At 45.8% G+C, this 17,787-nt stretch overlaps 1 protein-coding gene and 1 pseudogene across 1 annotated transcript in view; one reads left to right on the top strand and one right to left on the bottom strand.

The window, feature by feature from the left end:
* The window catches only part of Zc3h12d (zinc finger CCCH-type containing 12D), a 29,861-nt gene that overhangs the window by 6,021 nt on the left and 6,053 nt on the right, over nt 1-17,787 (bottom strand). Inside the window, exons 2-3 of the mRNA XM_005370641.2 lie at nt 10,975-11,114; nt 626-860 (exon numbers count right to left, since the gene is read on the bottom strand). Coding sequence (XP_005370698.1) covers nt 626-860; nt 10,975-11,114 — 375 coding nt within the window. The remainder of the gene's footprint in view (nt 1-625; nt 861-10,974; nt 11,115-17,787) is intronic.
* Nucleotides 15,233-15,353, top strand: LOC113455672 (annotated as a pseudogene).

The following is a 17,787-nucleotide window of genomic DNA, read 5'->3' as shown; positions in this document are numbered from 1 at the left end:
AAAGAAAGAAAGAAAGAAAGAAAGAAAGAAAAAAAGAAAGAAAGAAAGACAAAAACTTGAAAGAAAATACAAAAAAAAGTTGAAATCCCCCTTCCATGATAACTTTTTCCTAATTTCAATTTCTAGATTTATTTTTATTTTATGTATATGGGTGTTTTGTCTCTCTATCTCTATCTCTGTGTGTGTGTGAGTGTGTGTATGTGTGTGAGAAAGTGTATGAGTGTGTGTGTGCCACATGTATGCCTGGTACCTATGGGATCCAAAAATGGGCATCAGATCCCCTAGAACTGCAGTTATGGATGTCGGTGCTGGGACTCAAACCTGGGTTCTCTGCAAGAGCAGCAGTGCCCTTGACCACTGAGTTGTCTCTGCAGCCCCGCCTTTCATGATGACTATCTTATGGACTTTACTTGGACAGAAAATGGAGTTTGTGATGTGCTAAACACACTGGCCCACCTGCTGGACAGCCTCGCACGGAGTCAGTTCAATGGGCCGTGAAAACCAAATGGTCGCAGGCAGAACTGCTTTCAGGGAAACCAGTCACAGAAGAGAGGGGATACGAGGGACAGAGATGGCCCCTGGCCTGAAGGGGCCTGGTTCCGGCAAGCAGGCTTCCATGCCTTACCTGTCGTTCACAAAGGAGAACATGAGCAGCCGCTGCTCGATGAACCATTTCCACTCCGGGTTTTCACTCTGCAGGTCCCGGTAGTTGTCGTTGGAGACGATGATGCCGTCCTTCTCGTAGGCCACCTTCACAATGTAGCGGTCATCGTAGCACACGACCCGCTTGCCGTTGACCTTGCGGGACGGGGTGTACACCAGCACAGCTTGCCGCTCCAGCTCTTCCAGCACGTGCTGCTCTGGGGCCACAGGTGGAGACTTGAGTCGGGGCTCTATAGAAGGGCGCGCCTCCCAACCCAGGAACGCCCCCCAAAGCCTCTGCCTCCGTACCGGCTGCAAACAATCAGACCTGGGCAGGTTTGAAGGGACTATTACCGTCTAGATAGCTTCTTCCTATAAAGTCTAGACTGGTCTCACCTTCACAATCCTCCCCCTTCTGCCTCCTGAGTTTTTGGGATTATCGCCTGCACCACCAAGGCTCTTTAAATGCCTATAATCCCGGCACTGGGAAGTAGAAGCAGAGGGACAAGGAGTGTGGGGTTACATGAGCCCCTGCCTCAAACAACACAGTTCAGCAAAAGTGCATAGTACACACCTAAGCTGCTTGTGATAAACAGCACGGCGAACTCGGTGAACTTCGAGAACGAGGTGCGCCAGGCCTGGAAAGTCCCTGCTGCCCATCCCAGTCCAAAAACCTCACTTCACTTCCCCTGAGATAATGTGTCATAAAACAGTGTTGACAGACCCCTTGCTTTTATTTTCACCAGTACACAGACGAGGATCATTTTCAGAGTGGCTCTGCCTTGTACTTTACCCAATGAACTGTCCCTACCCACACTCATTTACCAGTTTCTTTTCCCGGTTACCGTATGGTGACATGGTCTGGCTGTGCCCACGTTGGCTACTGTCACCAAGTGAGTCTCTGGCATGTACATCTGGGGAACCCCCTGGGGGGTAGCTCTCTAAAATATTTTGGGGCTTGCCAGGTATAACATGGTCCCTTACAGGGGTTTATTTTGCATTTATTTCTGGTTATTAAAGGAACTGAGCATCTTTGTCTATTTTTACTGTTTTCTTCTATAAAAGGCTTATTTGTGGTCCTGGAGAGATGGCTCAGAGGTTAAGAGCCCTGGCTGTTCTTCCAGAGGACCCTTGTTCAATTCCCAGCACCTGCATGGCAGCTGACAGCTGTCTTTAATACCAGTTCCAGAGGATCTGAGGCACTCACACAGACATACACACGTGCATACTTTAAAATAAATCTTTAAAAAAGGCTTATTTATGAAATAGCTCATCTTTCTGTAGGTTCTTGTCCTTGCTTCATTCATTTGGAGATGAACCCCTTCAGCAGTAAAATGTAAGCTATAGGGTTGAAGATGTGACCGGTCTGGCCAAGTGTCTCCCTGTGATGCAGGAAGCCTGGGTTTCAACCCCATCACCCCATAAAATAGGCCTGCATTGCCCGCCCTTAGCCCTGGAAGGAGAAGCAGGCAGGTCAGACGTTTAAGAAGGTAGATCCTGCTACAGTCCAGACTCTTCCCTCTGTCGCTCAGTCCTGTTCTTGTTTGTTTGTTTGTTTGTTTGTTTGTTTTGCTTGCTTGCTTGCTTGCTTGGCTGGCTGGTTGGCCGCTTGGTTGGTTAGTTGGTGTTTTGGGTTTTGTTGGTTTTGTTTTTTTTTTTTTTTTTTTTTTTTTTTTTGATGCACTGCTATCTGCTTCTGAGCCAAAGCTCCCAGCGTGCCCAATTTTATTCATTTTTTCTGCACAGGACTGACTGTCCCTTTGTGGTTTATTTTAAAATCCAAAGCCAAGTATGTTGGCACACTTGGGAGACTGAGGCAGGAGAATCGCCATGGTCTTATGCTATAAAGTGAATTCCTGGCCAGCTAGGGCCATATAGCAGGACTCTGTCATTATAGATAAATATACAGAGGTCAGAGGACAACCCTTGAAGACAGAAATCAGAGAAAACCGTACTGACTCTACAGTGTGGAGGGAGTCGCAGCCCAGCAAATGCCTGGAAAGCCAAGCAGAGGTGGGAACAGCTCTCCCTGGAGGCAGCAAAATGTTCCAGGCAGAGGCAAAGAGCTGTTGCTGGGCCTGGGCCTCTTCTTATCTTCCATCGCTGTCTCTGAGAAAAAGAGGAAGGTATGGCTAGCCAGGAGAACGGCCCCAATGTGCTGTTCTCTGGGAAGAAAGCCCTCGTTGTCCTCCCGTTGGAGTGTGTGGGCCCAGCGGCCTTACTTCCTGTCTGCCTCAAGGAGATGTGGGAGGAAAACTGTGAATGAATGCCCGGAAAAACCCTCGTTCTAGGAGAGAAACCCACGGCACTTAAATAGGCGTTTGTCTGATCAGACTGACTCCCGTGAGAGGCTCCGTGGATAAAGACGCTCGCAGCTAAGCCTGGCAATTCATGGAGCATGAGTGCATGCGTGTATACGTGCATGCATGTGTGCGCACACACACACAAATATAAAAGTAAAATAAATAAATGTGCCTTTTAATCAGGCTGCCCAATGAACAAAAAGGGCTGATAAACAAATCAACAGACTTTAGGGAAGAAAACCTAAGAGCAAGAAAGACTAAAATGAGCAAAGAGAACTAATCTCAGAAAAAATAATACAACGAAGGAAAAAAAATAGAAATCAAGGTAACGTTTTAAAAATCTTCGTTGGCAGAGGCAGGCGGATCTCTGTGAGTTTGAGACCAGCCTGGTCTACAAAAGCTAGTTCCAGGACAGGCTCCAAAACTACAGAGAAACCCTGTCTCAAAAATAAATAAATAAATAAATAAATAAATAAATAAGGAAGGAAGCAACTGTAGCCAAGCATGGCATTTAAAACAAACTAAAGGGGCTGGGGAGGTGGCTCCATGGGTGGAGTGCTTGTCTAGCACGCATGAACCCCAGGCTTAAGCAGGAGCATCACTAAACCAAGCCTGATGCCGCACATCTGTAATCCCAGCACTGTGGAGGCAGGTGTAGAAGGATCAGAAGTTCAAGGTCACTCTCAGCTACACTGGCACTCAAGGCCAGTGTGGGCTGTGTGAGACAAGACAATCTCTGTCGTCTCTGTCTCTCTCTCTCTCTCACACACACACATACACAAAGAGAGAGAGACAGAGACAGAGAGAGACAGAGACAGAGGAGTGAAGACAGATACCTTTGGCAACTCTTCCAAATGACCCAGGGGTAACCACTCCTGTTGTTGACTTGGCTGGATTGATGCCAGTGAAGGTTTAGCACCCACCTCTGGTGTAAGAAAGCAGAATAGAAAACAAGCAAGGCCTGGGGACATAGCTCTGTAGTGGAGCACGGGCCTAGCACACGCAGGCTCTGTGTTCAAGGCTCTGGACAGCAAAACAACAACAACTGTTTATCTCCCTCACCGCGTCTGACTAGACTAATTGTAGCTTAGAATATCAACTATGTTAAGAATGAAAATGGGGGTGGGTCTCCCCAGAGTCACTCTCGGGACACCCCCCATTCCCTAGAGACTCTTCTCCTGGTGCAGACCCAGGGTCCCCTCAGGTCTTTCTCAATGACCCTCTCAGCCTTCCCTTCCAGCTCCTCTCCACTCCTCTGTGTCAGTACCAACACAGAGAAACATTTTGTACCAGGGACTCCCAGTGGCACACGGGGCTGGATGCAGGTGGGCAGTTTTCACTGTCCTTCCTGTACTCCACTATGGTCTGTCCAGAATCACTACTGAAGACAGGAGTCCCTCTCCCCACACCTTCACTGCCTGGGAAATCCACCTCTTGATGTGTGCCTCAGTGGCCCTGGCTCTGACTTTTCAGTGGAGACTCTGAAAGCCAGAAAGACTTGGACAGATGTTCTGCAAACTCTACAAGACCACAGATGGCATCCCAGACCACTATACTCAGCAAAATTATCAATAACAATTGACTAAGAAAGAAAAACATTTTAAGATTACGTACAATTTTAAGCAATTTCTATTTACCAATCTAGATCTAAAGAAGGCAATAGGGGAAAAAAACTTCACTCAAAAAGAAGGTTGTCCATACCCAGGAAGATACAAGGAATGAATAATACCAAAAATGCTAATAAAAAGGGAGGAAACACACAATAACAACAACAAAATAAAAAGAACTAATAAGCATTGCTCATTGATACCTCTCAATATTAATGGGCTCAATTCACCAATATAAGCAATTAGAAAAAACAAGATCCATATTTCTGTTATATCTAAGAAACATCAAGGATAGCCATTACCCCTGGGGAAAGGATGGGAAAAGGTATTCTAAGCAAATGGACCCAAGAAGCTAGCTGGTGCAGTCATTTTAATATCTGACAAAATAAAATTCAAACCAAAAATTACCAGAATAGATAAGCAGGATACTACATATTCGTTAAAGGAAAATCTATCAAGAGGAAATTGCTATTCTAAACATTTAGTCATTAAACTCAGGGCTCCCAAGTTTATAAAAGAAAGACTACTATAGCTCCAATCACAGACTGACCCTCACAGTGATGGTGAGTAGCTTCAATACCCCACACTTGACAACAGACAGGCCATCCTGACAAAACTAAACTGTTAAATAGCATCACAAATAAAAACCTAGCAGATATCTACAGAACATTTCACCCGAACACTAAGGAATGTATTTTCTTTTCAGCATAAAATGTTCTCCAAAATTAGTCATATACTAGAACACAAAGAAAGTCTCATCAGATACAAGAAAATTGAAATAACACCCTATATCTTATCTGACCACTACAGATTGAAATTGGGCATCAAAAAAAAAAAAAACAGAAATAGCAGAAAGTACACAAACTCATGGAAACTGAGCAACTTACTCCTGTGAAAACTGGGTCAAGATAGAAATTGAATGAAAATGAAAACACAGCCCACCCAAACCTATGGGGCACAATGAAAGCAGTTCTAAAAGGCAAGGTCATAGACTAAGTTCCTATGTAAACAAAACGAAAGAAGCTGGGCGGTGGTGGCGCACGCCTTTAATCCCAGCTCTCAGGAGGCAGAGGCAGGTGGATCTCTGTGAGTTTGAGGCCAGCCTGGTCTACAAGAGCTAGTTCCAGAACAGCTAGGACTGTTACTCAGAGGAAACCTGTCTCAAAAGGAAAGAAAGAAAGAAAGAAAGAAAGAAGGAAGGAAGGAAGGAAGGAAGGAAGGAAGGAAGGAAGGAAGGAAGGAAGGAACAAAACCAACCAAACAAACAAAAAACCTGGAGATACCTCATATTAGTAACTTAGTGGCGCACTGAAAGTTCTAGAACAACCAGAAAAAAAATAATACACAAAAAGAGTAAATGACAAGAAATAAACCTAGGACTGAAATCAATGAAGTAGAAACAAACCACAAAAATACAAAGAATCAATGAAATGGAGAGCTGATTCTTTGAGAAAAATCAACCATATTGACAAACCCTGAGTCAAACTAACTAAAAGCCACAGAGAGAAGACCCAAATTAATAAAGATAGAGATGGAAGTGGAGACATTGCACAGACACAAAAGAAATTCACATAAGGATGTGCTTTAAAAACCTGTACTCCACCAGGCTGGAAAACCAGAGAGAAATGGATGAATTTCTTGGTATACATTACCTATCAAAGGTAAATCAAGATCCAACATGCAATTTAAACACACCCACTAGTCAAGTGAAATAGAAACAGCATTTTAAAGTCTCCAAACTTAAAAAAGCCCAGGACCAAATGGACACAGCACAGAATTAATTCAGACCTTCAAAGAATAATTAACACTAATACTCCTCAAATTATTCTGCAAAATAGAAACAGAATGGTCATTGCCTAATTGTTTCTACGAGACAAACTCAAAGCGTTTTCACTGAACTCAGGAATAAAACAAGGGTGTCCACTTTCTCCATACCTACTCAGTATAGTATCTGAAGTCCTAGCTAGAGCAATAAGAGACCGGAAGGAGATCAATGGGGTGCACATAGGAAAGGAAGAAATTAAAGTATCTTTATTTGTAGATGATACAATTTTGCACAAAAATGACCATAAAAATCCCACCAGGAAATTTTCTACAGTTGATAAACATCTTTAGCAAAGTAGCAGGTTACAAAATTAGCAAAAGAAATCATTAGTCTTCCTGTATACAAATAACAGATAAAGAAATCAGGGAAACAATAGCCTTTTATAACAGCCTCAAAAAAAATCTTGGGGTAACTAGCCGAACAAGTAAAAAAACATGTATAATAAAAACTTTTAGACGTTTAAGAAAGAAATTAAAGAAAACATAGAAAAGTCTCATGTTTATGGATCAGTAGGATTAATATTGTAAAAAACGATCATCAAAATATCAAGACAATTAATTCTTCACAGAAATTAAAAGGATAATTTTGGAAACACAAAAACCCCATAGGTAGCTTAAACAACCCTGAATAATAAAAAACTGCTAGAGAGACTTCACTATCCCCAATCTCAAATTGTACTACAAAGCTATAGTAATAAAACAACAACAACAAAAACCATGGTATTGTCAATGAAAAGAGACACATTGATCAATGGAACATCATTGAAGAGGCAGGTAAATCCACACAACTATGCACACCTGATTTTTGACAAAGAAGCCAGGCATACACACTGGATGAAACCTATGGTGCTGGCCAAACTGGATGGCTGCGTGTACAAGAATCCAAATAGATCCGCACTTATTACTTTGCATAAAGTTCAACTCCAAATGGATCGAGGACCTCAATATAAGGCCAGATACTCCGAATCTTATATAAGAAAAAGTAGAGAATAATCTTGAATTCATTGGCATAGGAAAAGACCTTCTGAAGAGACTACCATTAGCACAGCACCAAGATCAACAATTAATAAATGGGACCTCATGAAACTGAGAATCTTTGCACTGTAAAGGACACCATCATTAGAACAAAGTGGCATCCCATCGCATAGAAAAAGATCTTTACTAAATACACATTCCGTAGAGGGTTAGTATCTAAACTATATAAAGAACTAAGAAAAAATTGAACATCAAGAAAACAACCCAATTTAAAAATGGGGTACAGAACATCTTCTCAGAAGATGAAAATCAAATGGCTGAGAAACACTTGAAATGTTAAACATTTTCAGTCAACAGGGAAATGAAAATCGAAACCACTTTTAGATTTGATCTTACACTCTCAAGAATGGCCAACATCAACAAAATAAATGACAGCTCATGCTGGTGAGGATGTGGGGTCAAGAGAATACTCATCCATTGCTGGTGGGAATGTCAACTTGTACAGTCACTATGAAAATCCTTGTGGTAGTTCTTCAGGAAGATGGGAATAGAATTCTCGGAAACTAGGGGCTTTGCCCCGCTCTGAGCTCGGCCACATTCAAACTGACCAATGAAAACCCTGTAACTACGCCTCTCGCTTCTGTACCCGCGCTTTTGCTGCCCTACCCATAAAAACCCACTGCCCCAACCTGAAAGCGTGCAAGTCCTCCGAAAGGATTTGCTGCCCACAGGTACCTGTGCCCACCCAATAAACCTCTTGCTGTTTGCATCCGCATGAGTGGACTCGTTGTTCCTTGAGAGGGTCTCTCCAGACTGAAAGGCAGCCCACCTTGGGGGTCTTTCACAGGTAAATGGGAAGAGCTAGAAAAAAAAATCATCCCGTGTGAGGTAACCCAGACCCAGAGAGACAAACCGTCTGTGTTTTCTCTTATATGTGGATGTTAGCTTTTAAGCTTTCAATATGCATGTTAGTAATCACCGAGGTTCCGTATCCAGTAAGGGGCTAGCAAGGAGAAGAGGACTGGCCCAGGAGGATGAAGTAGGATATATTTTTATGTAGCGACAAAAGGGAAACTAGGAGCATTAAGTATGTGGGGGACGGGAGAGAAGGGTAAAGGAGGAATATGGAGAGGAGCAGCTAAAACGAAAGGTCATTTGAAAAACCATAGGAAAAATACTGCTGAGAAGCTTCCTAAAATACACACATACATAAAAAGAATCTAATTGGAGTCACCAAAAAATAGCAATGCCCCAACTAGACATCTTATGCCACCAAGTAAAATCCCCAGTGCCGGGAGTTTTTGTTTTTATTTTGTTGAGTCATTGGCCGAAGGGCTCCTTGGAAACCCCCAAACACCGGAGGTCATTGCCAAAGCTATTGCTTCTCTCCATAAATTGATGGTGCCACTCTCCTGCTGAAGATGCTACTTATTTGCATCATCAAACAGGAGAAATCGAGCTGGTGCCTAACCGGAAGCTTCTCCTCTACTGACTAGCATTCATGATACTAGAAGGTATTCTTTTGTTGTTGTTGTTTTGTTTTGTTTTTTTTTGAGACAGGGTTTCTCTGTGTAGTCCTGGCTGTCCTGGAACTCACTCTGAAGACCAGGCCGACCTCGAACTCACAGAGATCCGCCTGCCTCTGCCTCCCTGGTGCTGAGATTAAGGGTGTGTGCCACCACCGCCCGACCCTAGAAGGTATTCTTAATGTCCCCCAGCTACAAGCCTTAGAACCTACAACAGTGACCTGCCTGTAAGTAGAGACAACAGAGGCACAAGGCACAACTTCGCAGGAGTAGCCAGCCACTTTCTGATGGGATTTAAGGGTGACTCTGGGAGACACTGCCGAAGCAGAGAAGCAGCTCCAATTAGATAGGGCATGGGCCTACGGGGAAGCCTGCAACTCTTCTTCTGCTAAGGGAACACGGCAGTAAAATGGATTCCAATGAGCTACTGCTGCGCTCCTAGATCGGGTCACCATGCAGGTTGCACAAGAGGATCTTCTTGCAGAAGATGGGAATTAACAGAGACCCTCAGCTGGACCAAGAACGGAAAGTCAGACTTCAGAGCACTCAGTCCGAAGTAGGATGTCTTCATCGAACTCCTCCCCAAGGCTCCGGGGTCCAAGCTAAAGACGTACAAAGATTCCAGGAGGAAACCTGTCTTCCAGGCACAACAGGACCAGTGCCTGTATGAACTCATGGAGACCGTGGCAGCACACACAAGACCCACAGGTTCAAGCCAGATGCTACCTGTCCCAGGACTGAGACCGGGAAGTGGACACAGGCTCCCACCCCCAACCAGGAAGTTATCTGCCAATGATAGCAGCTGGAAGAGGAAAATCAGTTTCCCCAACAGACACCTCAGGGCAAGACCCACGTCCAGAAGTGGTTGACTAATGGCAAAATAAACACAGTGTTATTTTGTGGGCTTTTTAATTTTGCTTTGTTTGGGCCCTTTTTTATGTTATTGGTATTTTGCTTGTTTATTTTGATTTTCATTTTTGTATATGTGGGTGGGTTGCTGCTTCTTTTTTGGTCATTTTTTTCTCTTTGGTTTTTGTTTTTTCTTTCTTTTCGGGTTGGTTTTTTATTGTTTGCTTGTTTGTGGGGTTTTTGGGAAAGGGAGTTGTTTTTGTTTTTCAAGACAGGGTTTTTCTGTGTAACAGTACTGGATGTCCTGGAACTTACTTTTTAGACCAGGCTGGCCTTGGATTTATAGAGATCCTACTGCCTCTGCCTCCTGAGTGCTGGGATTAAAGGCATGTGCCACCACCACCAGCTGTCTTGACTTTTTTTGAGAGAGAGATAGAAAGTTGGGTAGGTAGTGAGGCAGGGAGGATCTGGGAAGATTTGGGGGAGAAGAAAACATGATATTTCTAGTTTAAAAAAAAAGAAAAGAAAATGGGACTGGGAATCAGAAAAATGGCTCAATGGTTAAACACATGGGCTGTACTTTTACAGAGGACCACAGTAAGTTATGGGTGCCTCAAAAACATTAGTATCTCCAGCTCAAGTAATTCAGCACCCTCTTCAAGCTTTTGAGGGTGCATGCACATGTGCACGCACACACACTATGCATATATCACACATAAATAAAACAAATTAAATAAGATACGTCTGGGACTGTAACCTGCTAGTATTGTACTTATCTAACGTGTGCAAAATTCTTGTTTGACCTCCAGCACTAAAAGAAAGCAAAAACACTAAAAATAATTTCTGGGTCTCCATTTCCATTTCTTTAGGTGAAATTATTGAAGAGGTATTTGACAAACAGTAAATATTACCTGACAGAATAACTGTCTCCATGAGAGCCTATTAGGTGTGAAGTGTGGATCCGATTTCAGAGGGTTAAATGTTGTAAGACACAATGTTTTACACTATAAATCATTCACAAGAAATGATAAGCGATGTGCTTGTCTACAAATGAGGAAGGAGGAGTTGCAGCTTGTATACTCTACAGGTTTTCATGACATTGCTGCTCTGAGGAAGGGCTGAGAGCTAGGATGCTGGGTGTTCACAGTCAGGAACTTTCGGTGCAGGGAGAAAGACCATTAACCAGTACTAAACAGGTAGCTGACCACCACGGGGGCTGACACTACCACAGGACAGGGTGCGGCATACCTCTGATAGGGGTATCAGATCTTGATGGTTCTTTCCTCCAGGACGGGACAAAAACTTTGATGTAGGTGTGTCCTCTGTCCCTGAACCAGTCCACAGCCAGACGAATTCCCCGGCAAGAGAAGGCTTCCTTATTTCCATGGCTACAATGGAAGACAAAGAAATCTGAGGAGAAACAAAAAGGGACTTTCTCTGGAAGCATTCTGGCTCACAGTCTAAAACTGAGAGGGAAATGGGCAAAGAGAATCTTAAACAAGGTCCTTTCTTCCCACAGACCACAGCGGCAGGCAGCTTTTGAGGAAAACACAGAGGTTCTCCTCAAAACTCAGGCTCCTCTGGGTGGGAGGGGACGGATTTCAAGGGAAGCTATTAAGAGCCAACATCGAAAAAAAATGAAATAAAAAGAATTGTGAAATACACAAGATCAGCCATCTGCAGAATTGCACTCCCTTTGAGAGATGATGGCACCGGCTCTACCAAGATTCCCAAGTCCAAGCAAGGGACCAGTGCTCCACAAATCCCACAGAAGACATCAATGCTGCAGAAAAAGAAGGGCTGTGTGAGACCTTGCTGCATCTTTTAGGCCTCTTAAAAATCATCATCTTAGCCAGGCACCGTGGTATACATTTTTAATCCCAGCACTTGGGAGGCAGAGGAAAGTAATCTCTGTGAGTTCCGGGTCAGCCTGGACTATGTAATGACTTCCAGGCCAGCCAGGGATTCACAGTGAGGCTCTGTCTCAAGAAAAAAAAATTATCTTCCTCAAGTAGGGGATGATGGCATATTCCTTTAATCCTTGTATCTTGGAGGTAGAAACAGGAGGATCAAAAGTCTAGGGTCATCCTTGGCTATACATTGAGGCTAGCCTGAGCTACACAAGACCTTGCTATGGAAGAAAGGGTGTGGGGGTTTATCTTCCTGCATCTTAGGAGGACTGAGAGATGTAGATATGAGAATATGGCGGACACCCGTGTGTGGCTCACAGAGCTCAGCTGACCCACAGAGAAGGGTGAGTTGGGCAGGAGGCGTGAGACAAGAAGCTGTGGGGTCATCAAACAGGAGTCAGTGGTTAGGTGTGAGCTGCTGCGGCTGAGTAAGCGAGAACAGAGAGTGGATTTGGGGGACATTTAGAAGGTGCCAGAGCTCAGGAAGTGACTGAGAAGAAGGTATCAGGCTCTTCCAGGTTCCTTGTGGGCCGTGCATGGACAGGAACTCTGGAAGAGCTCTGAGTAGAGGGGAAGAGCCATTCATAAGTTTGGCATTGGATGTAAGTCTTGTGACTATAAAGTCGACATGTTAAGTGAAGAGAAAGGGGTCAGAGGGGAGGGCTGAGTAGTAAAGGTTGTAGGTCACCCTTGCTTAACCCAGAGTTGAAACCGCAGTGTGGACAGATTGCCAGAGAGGAAGTTAGAGGTCGTAAACTTGACTTGGAATGAGTTTGGGATGCAGTCGCTGGTTTTAGGCAAGGGGAGGGGGTCTCTTACAAAAGAGACAGAGGGATCTCTCCAGGGGACAGGAAGACAAACAGCCAGGGGTGCTGCTGTCTGGAAGCCAGGGAAAGAGGCAGCTAAGTGCCCTCTGGGGGACTGGGCTTGGGCTGGGTCAATCCAGGTCACTGGTGCTGGAGACAGAGACAAGTGGACGGATCTGGGACAGTGTGAAGGCAAAATCAACAGGCTGAGCCATGGATGTGGCAGAGCCGGACCTCCAGATGAGATCACTTTCTGCTCCCCGCTTCTCCAGTCTGTTTTTCCTCCAGCTGTGTAATCAACCATGCACCTTGCTGGGATGCCGTCAGGGAGTCTTTGCTGCAGCTATCCCCGTGCAGTGAATCCTGTCACGGGATTCACTCCTCTCCCTTCTCTTCTCATTCTCTGCTAAATCCTTGCTTCCTCAGGAAGCAGCCCTTGACTTATTAGACTCCATCACACAGACGCTTCCTAGCAGTTAAGAACATTTACCCAGCCAGACCCACGGATGCACACTTGTAATCTCAGCACTCAGGAGGCTGAGGCCGAAGAATTGCCTGGAGTTGGGAGGTAGACTGGCTGCTTACATAGCAAGCTCTTGTCAAAACAGAAAACAAAAGAAGCCACAACAACACACACGCACGTGCAAACACACACATGCACATGCACAACCCCAAAAGACTCTGCATGACCACCAAGATTCCAAGGACTAACCATGGTCCCTGATTATTGGTGAAGGCTTAGTAAAAACTTGTTGAGTAGCTCCATGACTGAAAAGCTACCTGCCTCGGCCTCCTTGCCAGCAGGGAGAAAAACAATGCAGGCAAAAGGGGAGGGTTGCCTGGAAAGACCTACAGTCCTATTTTGGGGACTGAAGGTACAGCAATGTGACCACAAATCACAGAATAAATACAAGAGACAATGAGACTAGACAGGTTCATCTCCCACCCCCCACCACACCCCCCAAAAAAACAAGAAAGGTGGGAGCATGTATACACAAGAGAGGGTGCTAGAGGAAGCCAGAGGCGTCATGTCCGTCTAGAGCCGGCGTTGACAGGTGCTTGTGAGCTGCCTGACCTGGGACCTGAACGAGTGTCCTCTGAAAGATTCTGAATGGCTGAACCCTGAACTCTAAACTCCAGCCCTGAGACAAGTTCCCAGAAGCCTGGCTAGAAGCAGCCAGCTCACACCCTGGTACAGACCACACTGAGTTCCCCTTGCTGTGCTGACTCTGTCGTGTGATTGTCCCTGCTGTTTTCTTGGGACGGAGATAGACACAGGTCTCCAGACTAAGAGCAGAAGTCCAGGGAAGCAAGGAACCTGTGGAACTTGGAGTGGGTATAAACTGCCTCTGGGAGCTCCTTCAGCTTTGGTAACCATGAGGATCGTGGCTGCGCAGGCTGGCGTTTTTTTCTCTTCGGCCTCAGAGGCTGCTCTGGGAGCCTTGTGCAAACAGCAGGAAGAAGGGAAAGGAGGAGGAAGTGAAACATGAACCCCTCCCACACACGCTTACAGGTTGAAAGAAGAGGGGAGAGGGGTAAGGGAGTCATTCTCAGGGCTGTTCCTGGCTCCTCCTTCTTCTGAAAAGCCCTGGGAGTAGCAGAGACCCAGAAACTTGCCTCAAACAAGGGGCTGAAGCCTTGTGGCCCAGCACGTCTGGGCAGGCTGCACACCCTCAGAAAAATTCTGGCCTGCAGGCTGCATGGTTTGGAAGTGTCTCATAGGGGTGCAGGAAACATCTCCCTAGACCTCTTACAGGTCCTAGGCCTGGTGTTGTCAGAGACCTACAGGCGGAACGGGTCCCTGCTGGAGGAGACTATTTTAAGCAGGCATAAGGAAAAGCCAAATGACACTCCTGCCACAAGCCTTAGAAGCTCTTTTTCCCAAAAACACTGAGCCTCGCTTGGTCCCACAGTGATCAACCAGGCTTCCTAAGACAGCACAGGCTACCTCTGCAGTGAGAACGTTATCCAGAATGAAGAGACTCCGCCCTAGGGAAAGTTGTCTACTAAACACCAGACTGTCCCCTTCAGAGACGACAGTGATCAAAAGATATAGCCACCTCTTAGAATGACCCTGCAGTCTGGAGCTGAAACAGGGGACCCCACCTTGACCAGGACAGCCTAATTATGGACAACTCTTCCTCCTTGCTCCAACTCTTCCTTTATTTAAACCTAAAATTCATGTCAGTACCCCGAGCTTGGGGGGGGGAGGGTCCCTGGACCCCTTTATCTGTCCCTCTTCTCAGTGCACACTAGTTAAGTCTCTGGTCTCTGCTTTCCCCATTCCTCATCTCTTTAACTAGCATGTTGGGACAGGCGGTAGGGCTTACCTGTTGGGGCTGCTGAAGCCCCAGCTGTTGACCTAAAATTCTTGCTACAATCCCAATTCACCAGGACACTCTTGTAGCAGGGTACCATGAGAGCCAAGCCCTCCTGTCCCAGCTATCACAGGGGAACTCAATGTCTCCAGTAGCTGTTGGGAAAGGAGTCGGGCCAGAGGTGGAAGACAGAGCCCGATCATCCAGAAGGTTAGACAGGGAGGAAACACCATAAGGTACAGGCAAAAGTCATGAGCCCCTCCTAAAAAACTGAGGAAACACAGAACTGCAAAGGACGGACACAGCTCTTCCACCTCCCCTCCCTCAGGCCTGCACAGCTCCTGCCCTGAAGCCATCCGTCTCCAGTCAGTTCTCAAGCAAAATCGCTCCTAACCCAGTTACTCTGAACACTATTTAATTGCTCTGTCTCCTGGGACTCTCGTGTATCTGTCTTAATCACTCAAAACCACGCAGCACTTGTGTCTCTGTTGAACTGGTGGGCAAAGACTTAAGACAGGTGCAAGAGGCAATCTGCTTTTGTAACCTAGAACTCTCTAGTCAGAATGAGTTTTGATGCGTGTAGCATAGACCGGCAGCTGGAAGTAATGACAGTAGTGGTCATATAATTGGTTCTGAAAACAGTTAGTAAAAAGAAATAAGCCAGCTTTCTCTCCCGGATCTTTTGATGGGTGTGGGGTTGGATGGTGGGGACATTCAGTGGGAGGGAGAAAGAGGGAAACTGAGTCTCAGTAGAGTTCCAGTCAGGAGGTGACAGTCATCTCGGGTCCCTTTCCAGGAGAGAAGGGTCCATCTGGTGTCTTTGCACCAACTTACAAACTCCTACTGCACCAGGACTGTGCTGGGGGCTAAGATGCCAACCAGGCATGCTCCTGTAATCCTAGCACTCAGGAGGTTAAACAGTATGGTAAGCTTGAAAACTAGCCTTGGCTAACGGTGAGTTTCAGGTCAACCCAGACTACAAAGATCTTTTCTCAAAATATTCAAATGACACTCCTGCCACAAGCCTTAGAAGCTTAGCCTTAGGGCCTAAGGACAGAACTCAGTTGGCACTGTGTTTGTCCAGCATGCCCAAGCCCTGCCATCATGCTGGTGCGTGCCTACAATCTCAGCACTCAGGAAGTAGGGGCAGGAAAATCAGGAGATCAAGATCATCTTTGACTACATTATGAGTTTGGGGATAGCCTGGTCTTTGTAAGATCCTGTCTTGAACTCTTTTTAGGGGAATGGGTACTGTCAGAAAGGCTTAAAGCTCATTTTATTAACTGTAGAGAGTTCTGTTTGCCAGGTCAGAAGGCTCATTTCATCATTACATTACGCCCATAAAGAAATGACTTTTACCCCCATTTTACCTTTACCAAAGCAAAGAAACATGCCCAGTTCCCAGATCTGATGGTAACTCTACAGGCCTAACTGCCACTATGAACCCTTCCTTTCCCCAAAATCGCTAAGGTCCAGAGAGCAAGTCTTGTGCAATGGGAGTCCTCCCACTTGGAGGCCCTCCCGTGGAGAGGTTGACAGACATTGAGAACCAATTGCCAGGAGGCCATGGGAAGGGAAGTGAGGGCCTAGAGGTTTTGAATATTGGGAGGGTTGAAAAGGGAAGTGGTTGGTGTCTGAAGCAAATTTTGCCTACAGGACAAGTGTGCCAATGGCAGCCAGTTAAGGGGACTGTCGTTTGCACAAACTAGACAATATAATTTTACACATTGTATTCTGACTAGTGTTCAAGAAATCCTTCCCTGTAGAAGCGTAGGATGACCCATGGGGTACAAGGTCACAGTCATGCAGTGGAATGAACAAAGATGTCTCGGGGCTCTGAGATGGAAAGGCTGTGCTCTTTCTGCCCAGTTTCTTATTGGGGGCTCAAATGTTGGTGTTCTGAGCCTGCCCAGTGGGAAGTCTAACCCAACCCAGGTCATGGAAGGAAATGAACAAGGATGTACGGGAGTTGCCCTGGTTGCCTCTTCCCCACCCCCCAGAGACAGAGTTTCTCTCTGTGTAACAGTCCTGGCTGACCTGAAACTCTGATTTTAGACTCAAAGAGATTCACCTGCCTCTGCCTCCTAAATGCTGGGATTAAAGGTGTGCGCTCTTCTTATGAGGCAGAAATAGGGCAGATTTGTGTAGGAACCCAAGACCCCAGCCTAGAAGTAAAATAGCACCTAATCCCAAGCATAGCAGTTAACATCTATAATCCTAGTACTCAGAAGGCTGAGGCAGGAGCATGAAATGCAGGGCCAGTTTAGGCTATATAGCAAGACTTTGTGGTGGCTGTTTTGGAAGAAGAGGGAGGAGGGTAAAAGGTGGGGGTGTGGCTCACTGGTGGATACTAGCCTAGGATCCACAGAGTCTTGGGTTCCATTCCCAGCACCACATAAAACCAAGCACACTGGTGTCTGTCTGCATTCCCAGCACTTCAGCACTGGAATCAGGGGAATTGGAAGTTCAGGGTCATCCTCTGCTACAGAGAGAGGCCAGCCTTGGCTACATGACCTTTATCTATAGAAAGAAATGAAGGGCATTGTTGGACATTTACCTTGAGGTTATAGAGAACGGTTATACAGCTAACAGGCTTACATTCCCCCCTCCTTTATATAAACACATACACGAACACACACACACACACACACACACACACACACGTATGTGCCCCTTCATGTAATGGAAAGGATTCTCTGGCCTGTGCGTCTATCAGAGCCACCATTCGATGTGCACCTGATCTGTGAGGGACCCCAACATTGGCAGTAGCAGGAATTTCCTGGTACTGGCCCTTCAAATCCCTCTCAAAGGGAATAGGAACTGGATACATCCTGTCCACAGCTGGCACCCTATCCAGAGGGCTGTACTCCACACAGGAGGGTTTTAACACCAGGACAAAGGCCTGTGGGAGCATGGTTGCCAGGCTTGCAGTCATTTCACAGGCCAGATTTAGGGAGAGGGGAGACTGCAGGGATGAGAGCTAGTAGGGGTGATGAGAGCTGCAGGGAGGGGAAGGGGTGATGAGAG

The sequence above is a fragment of the Microtus ochrogaster genome, unplaced genomic scaffold (assembly GCF_000317375.1).
Source record: "Microtus ochrogaster isolate Prairie Vole_2 unplaced genomic scaffold, MicOch1.0 UNK82, whole genome shotgun sequence".
Taxonomy (NCBI): domain Eukaryota; kingdom Metazoa; phylum Chordata; class Mammalia; order Rodentia; family Cricetidae; genus Microtus; species Microtus ochrogaster.
Note: the sequence above shows the minus strand (reverse complement) of the source record. Positions and strands in the feature narration are given on the sequence as shown.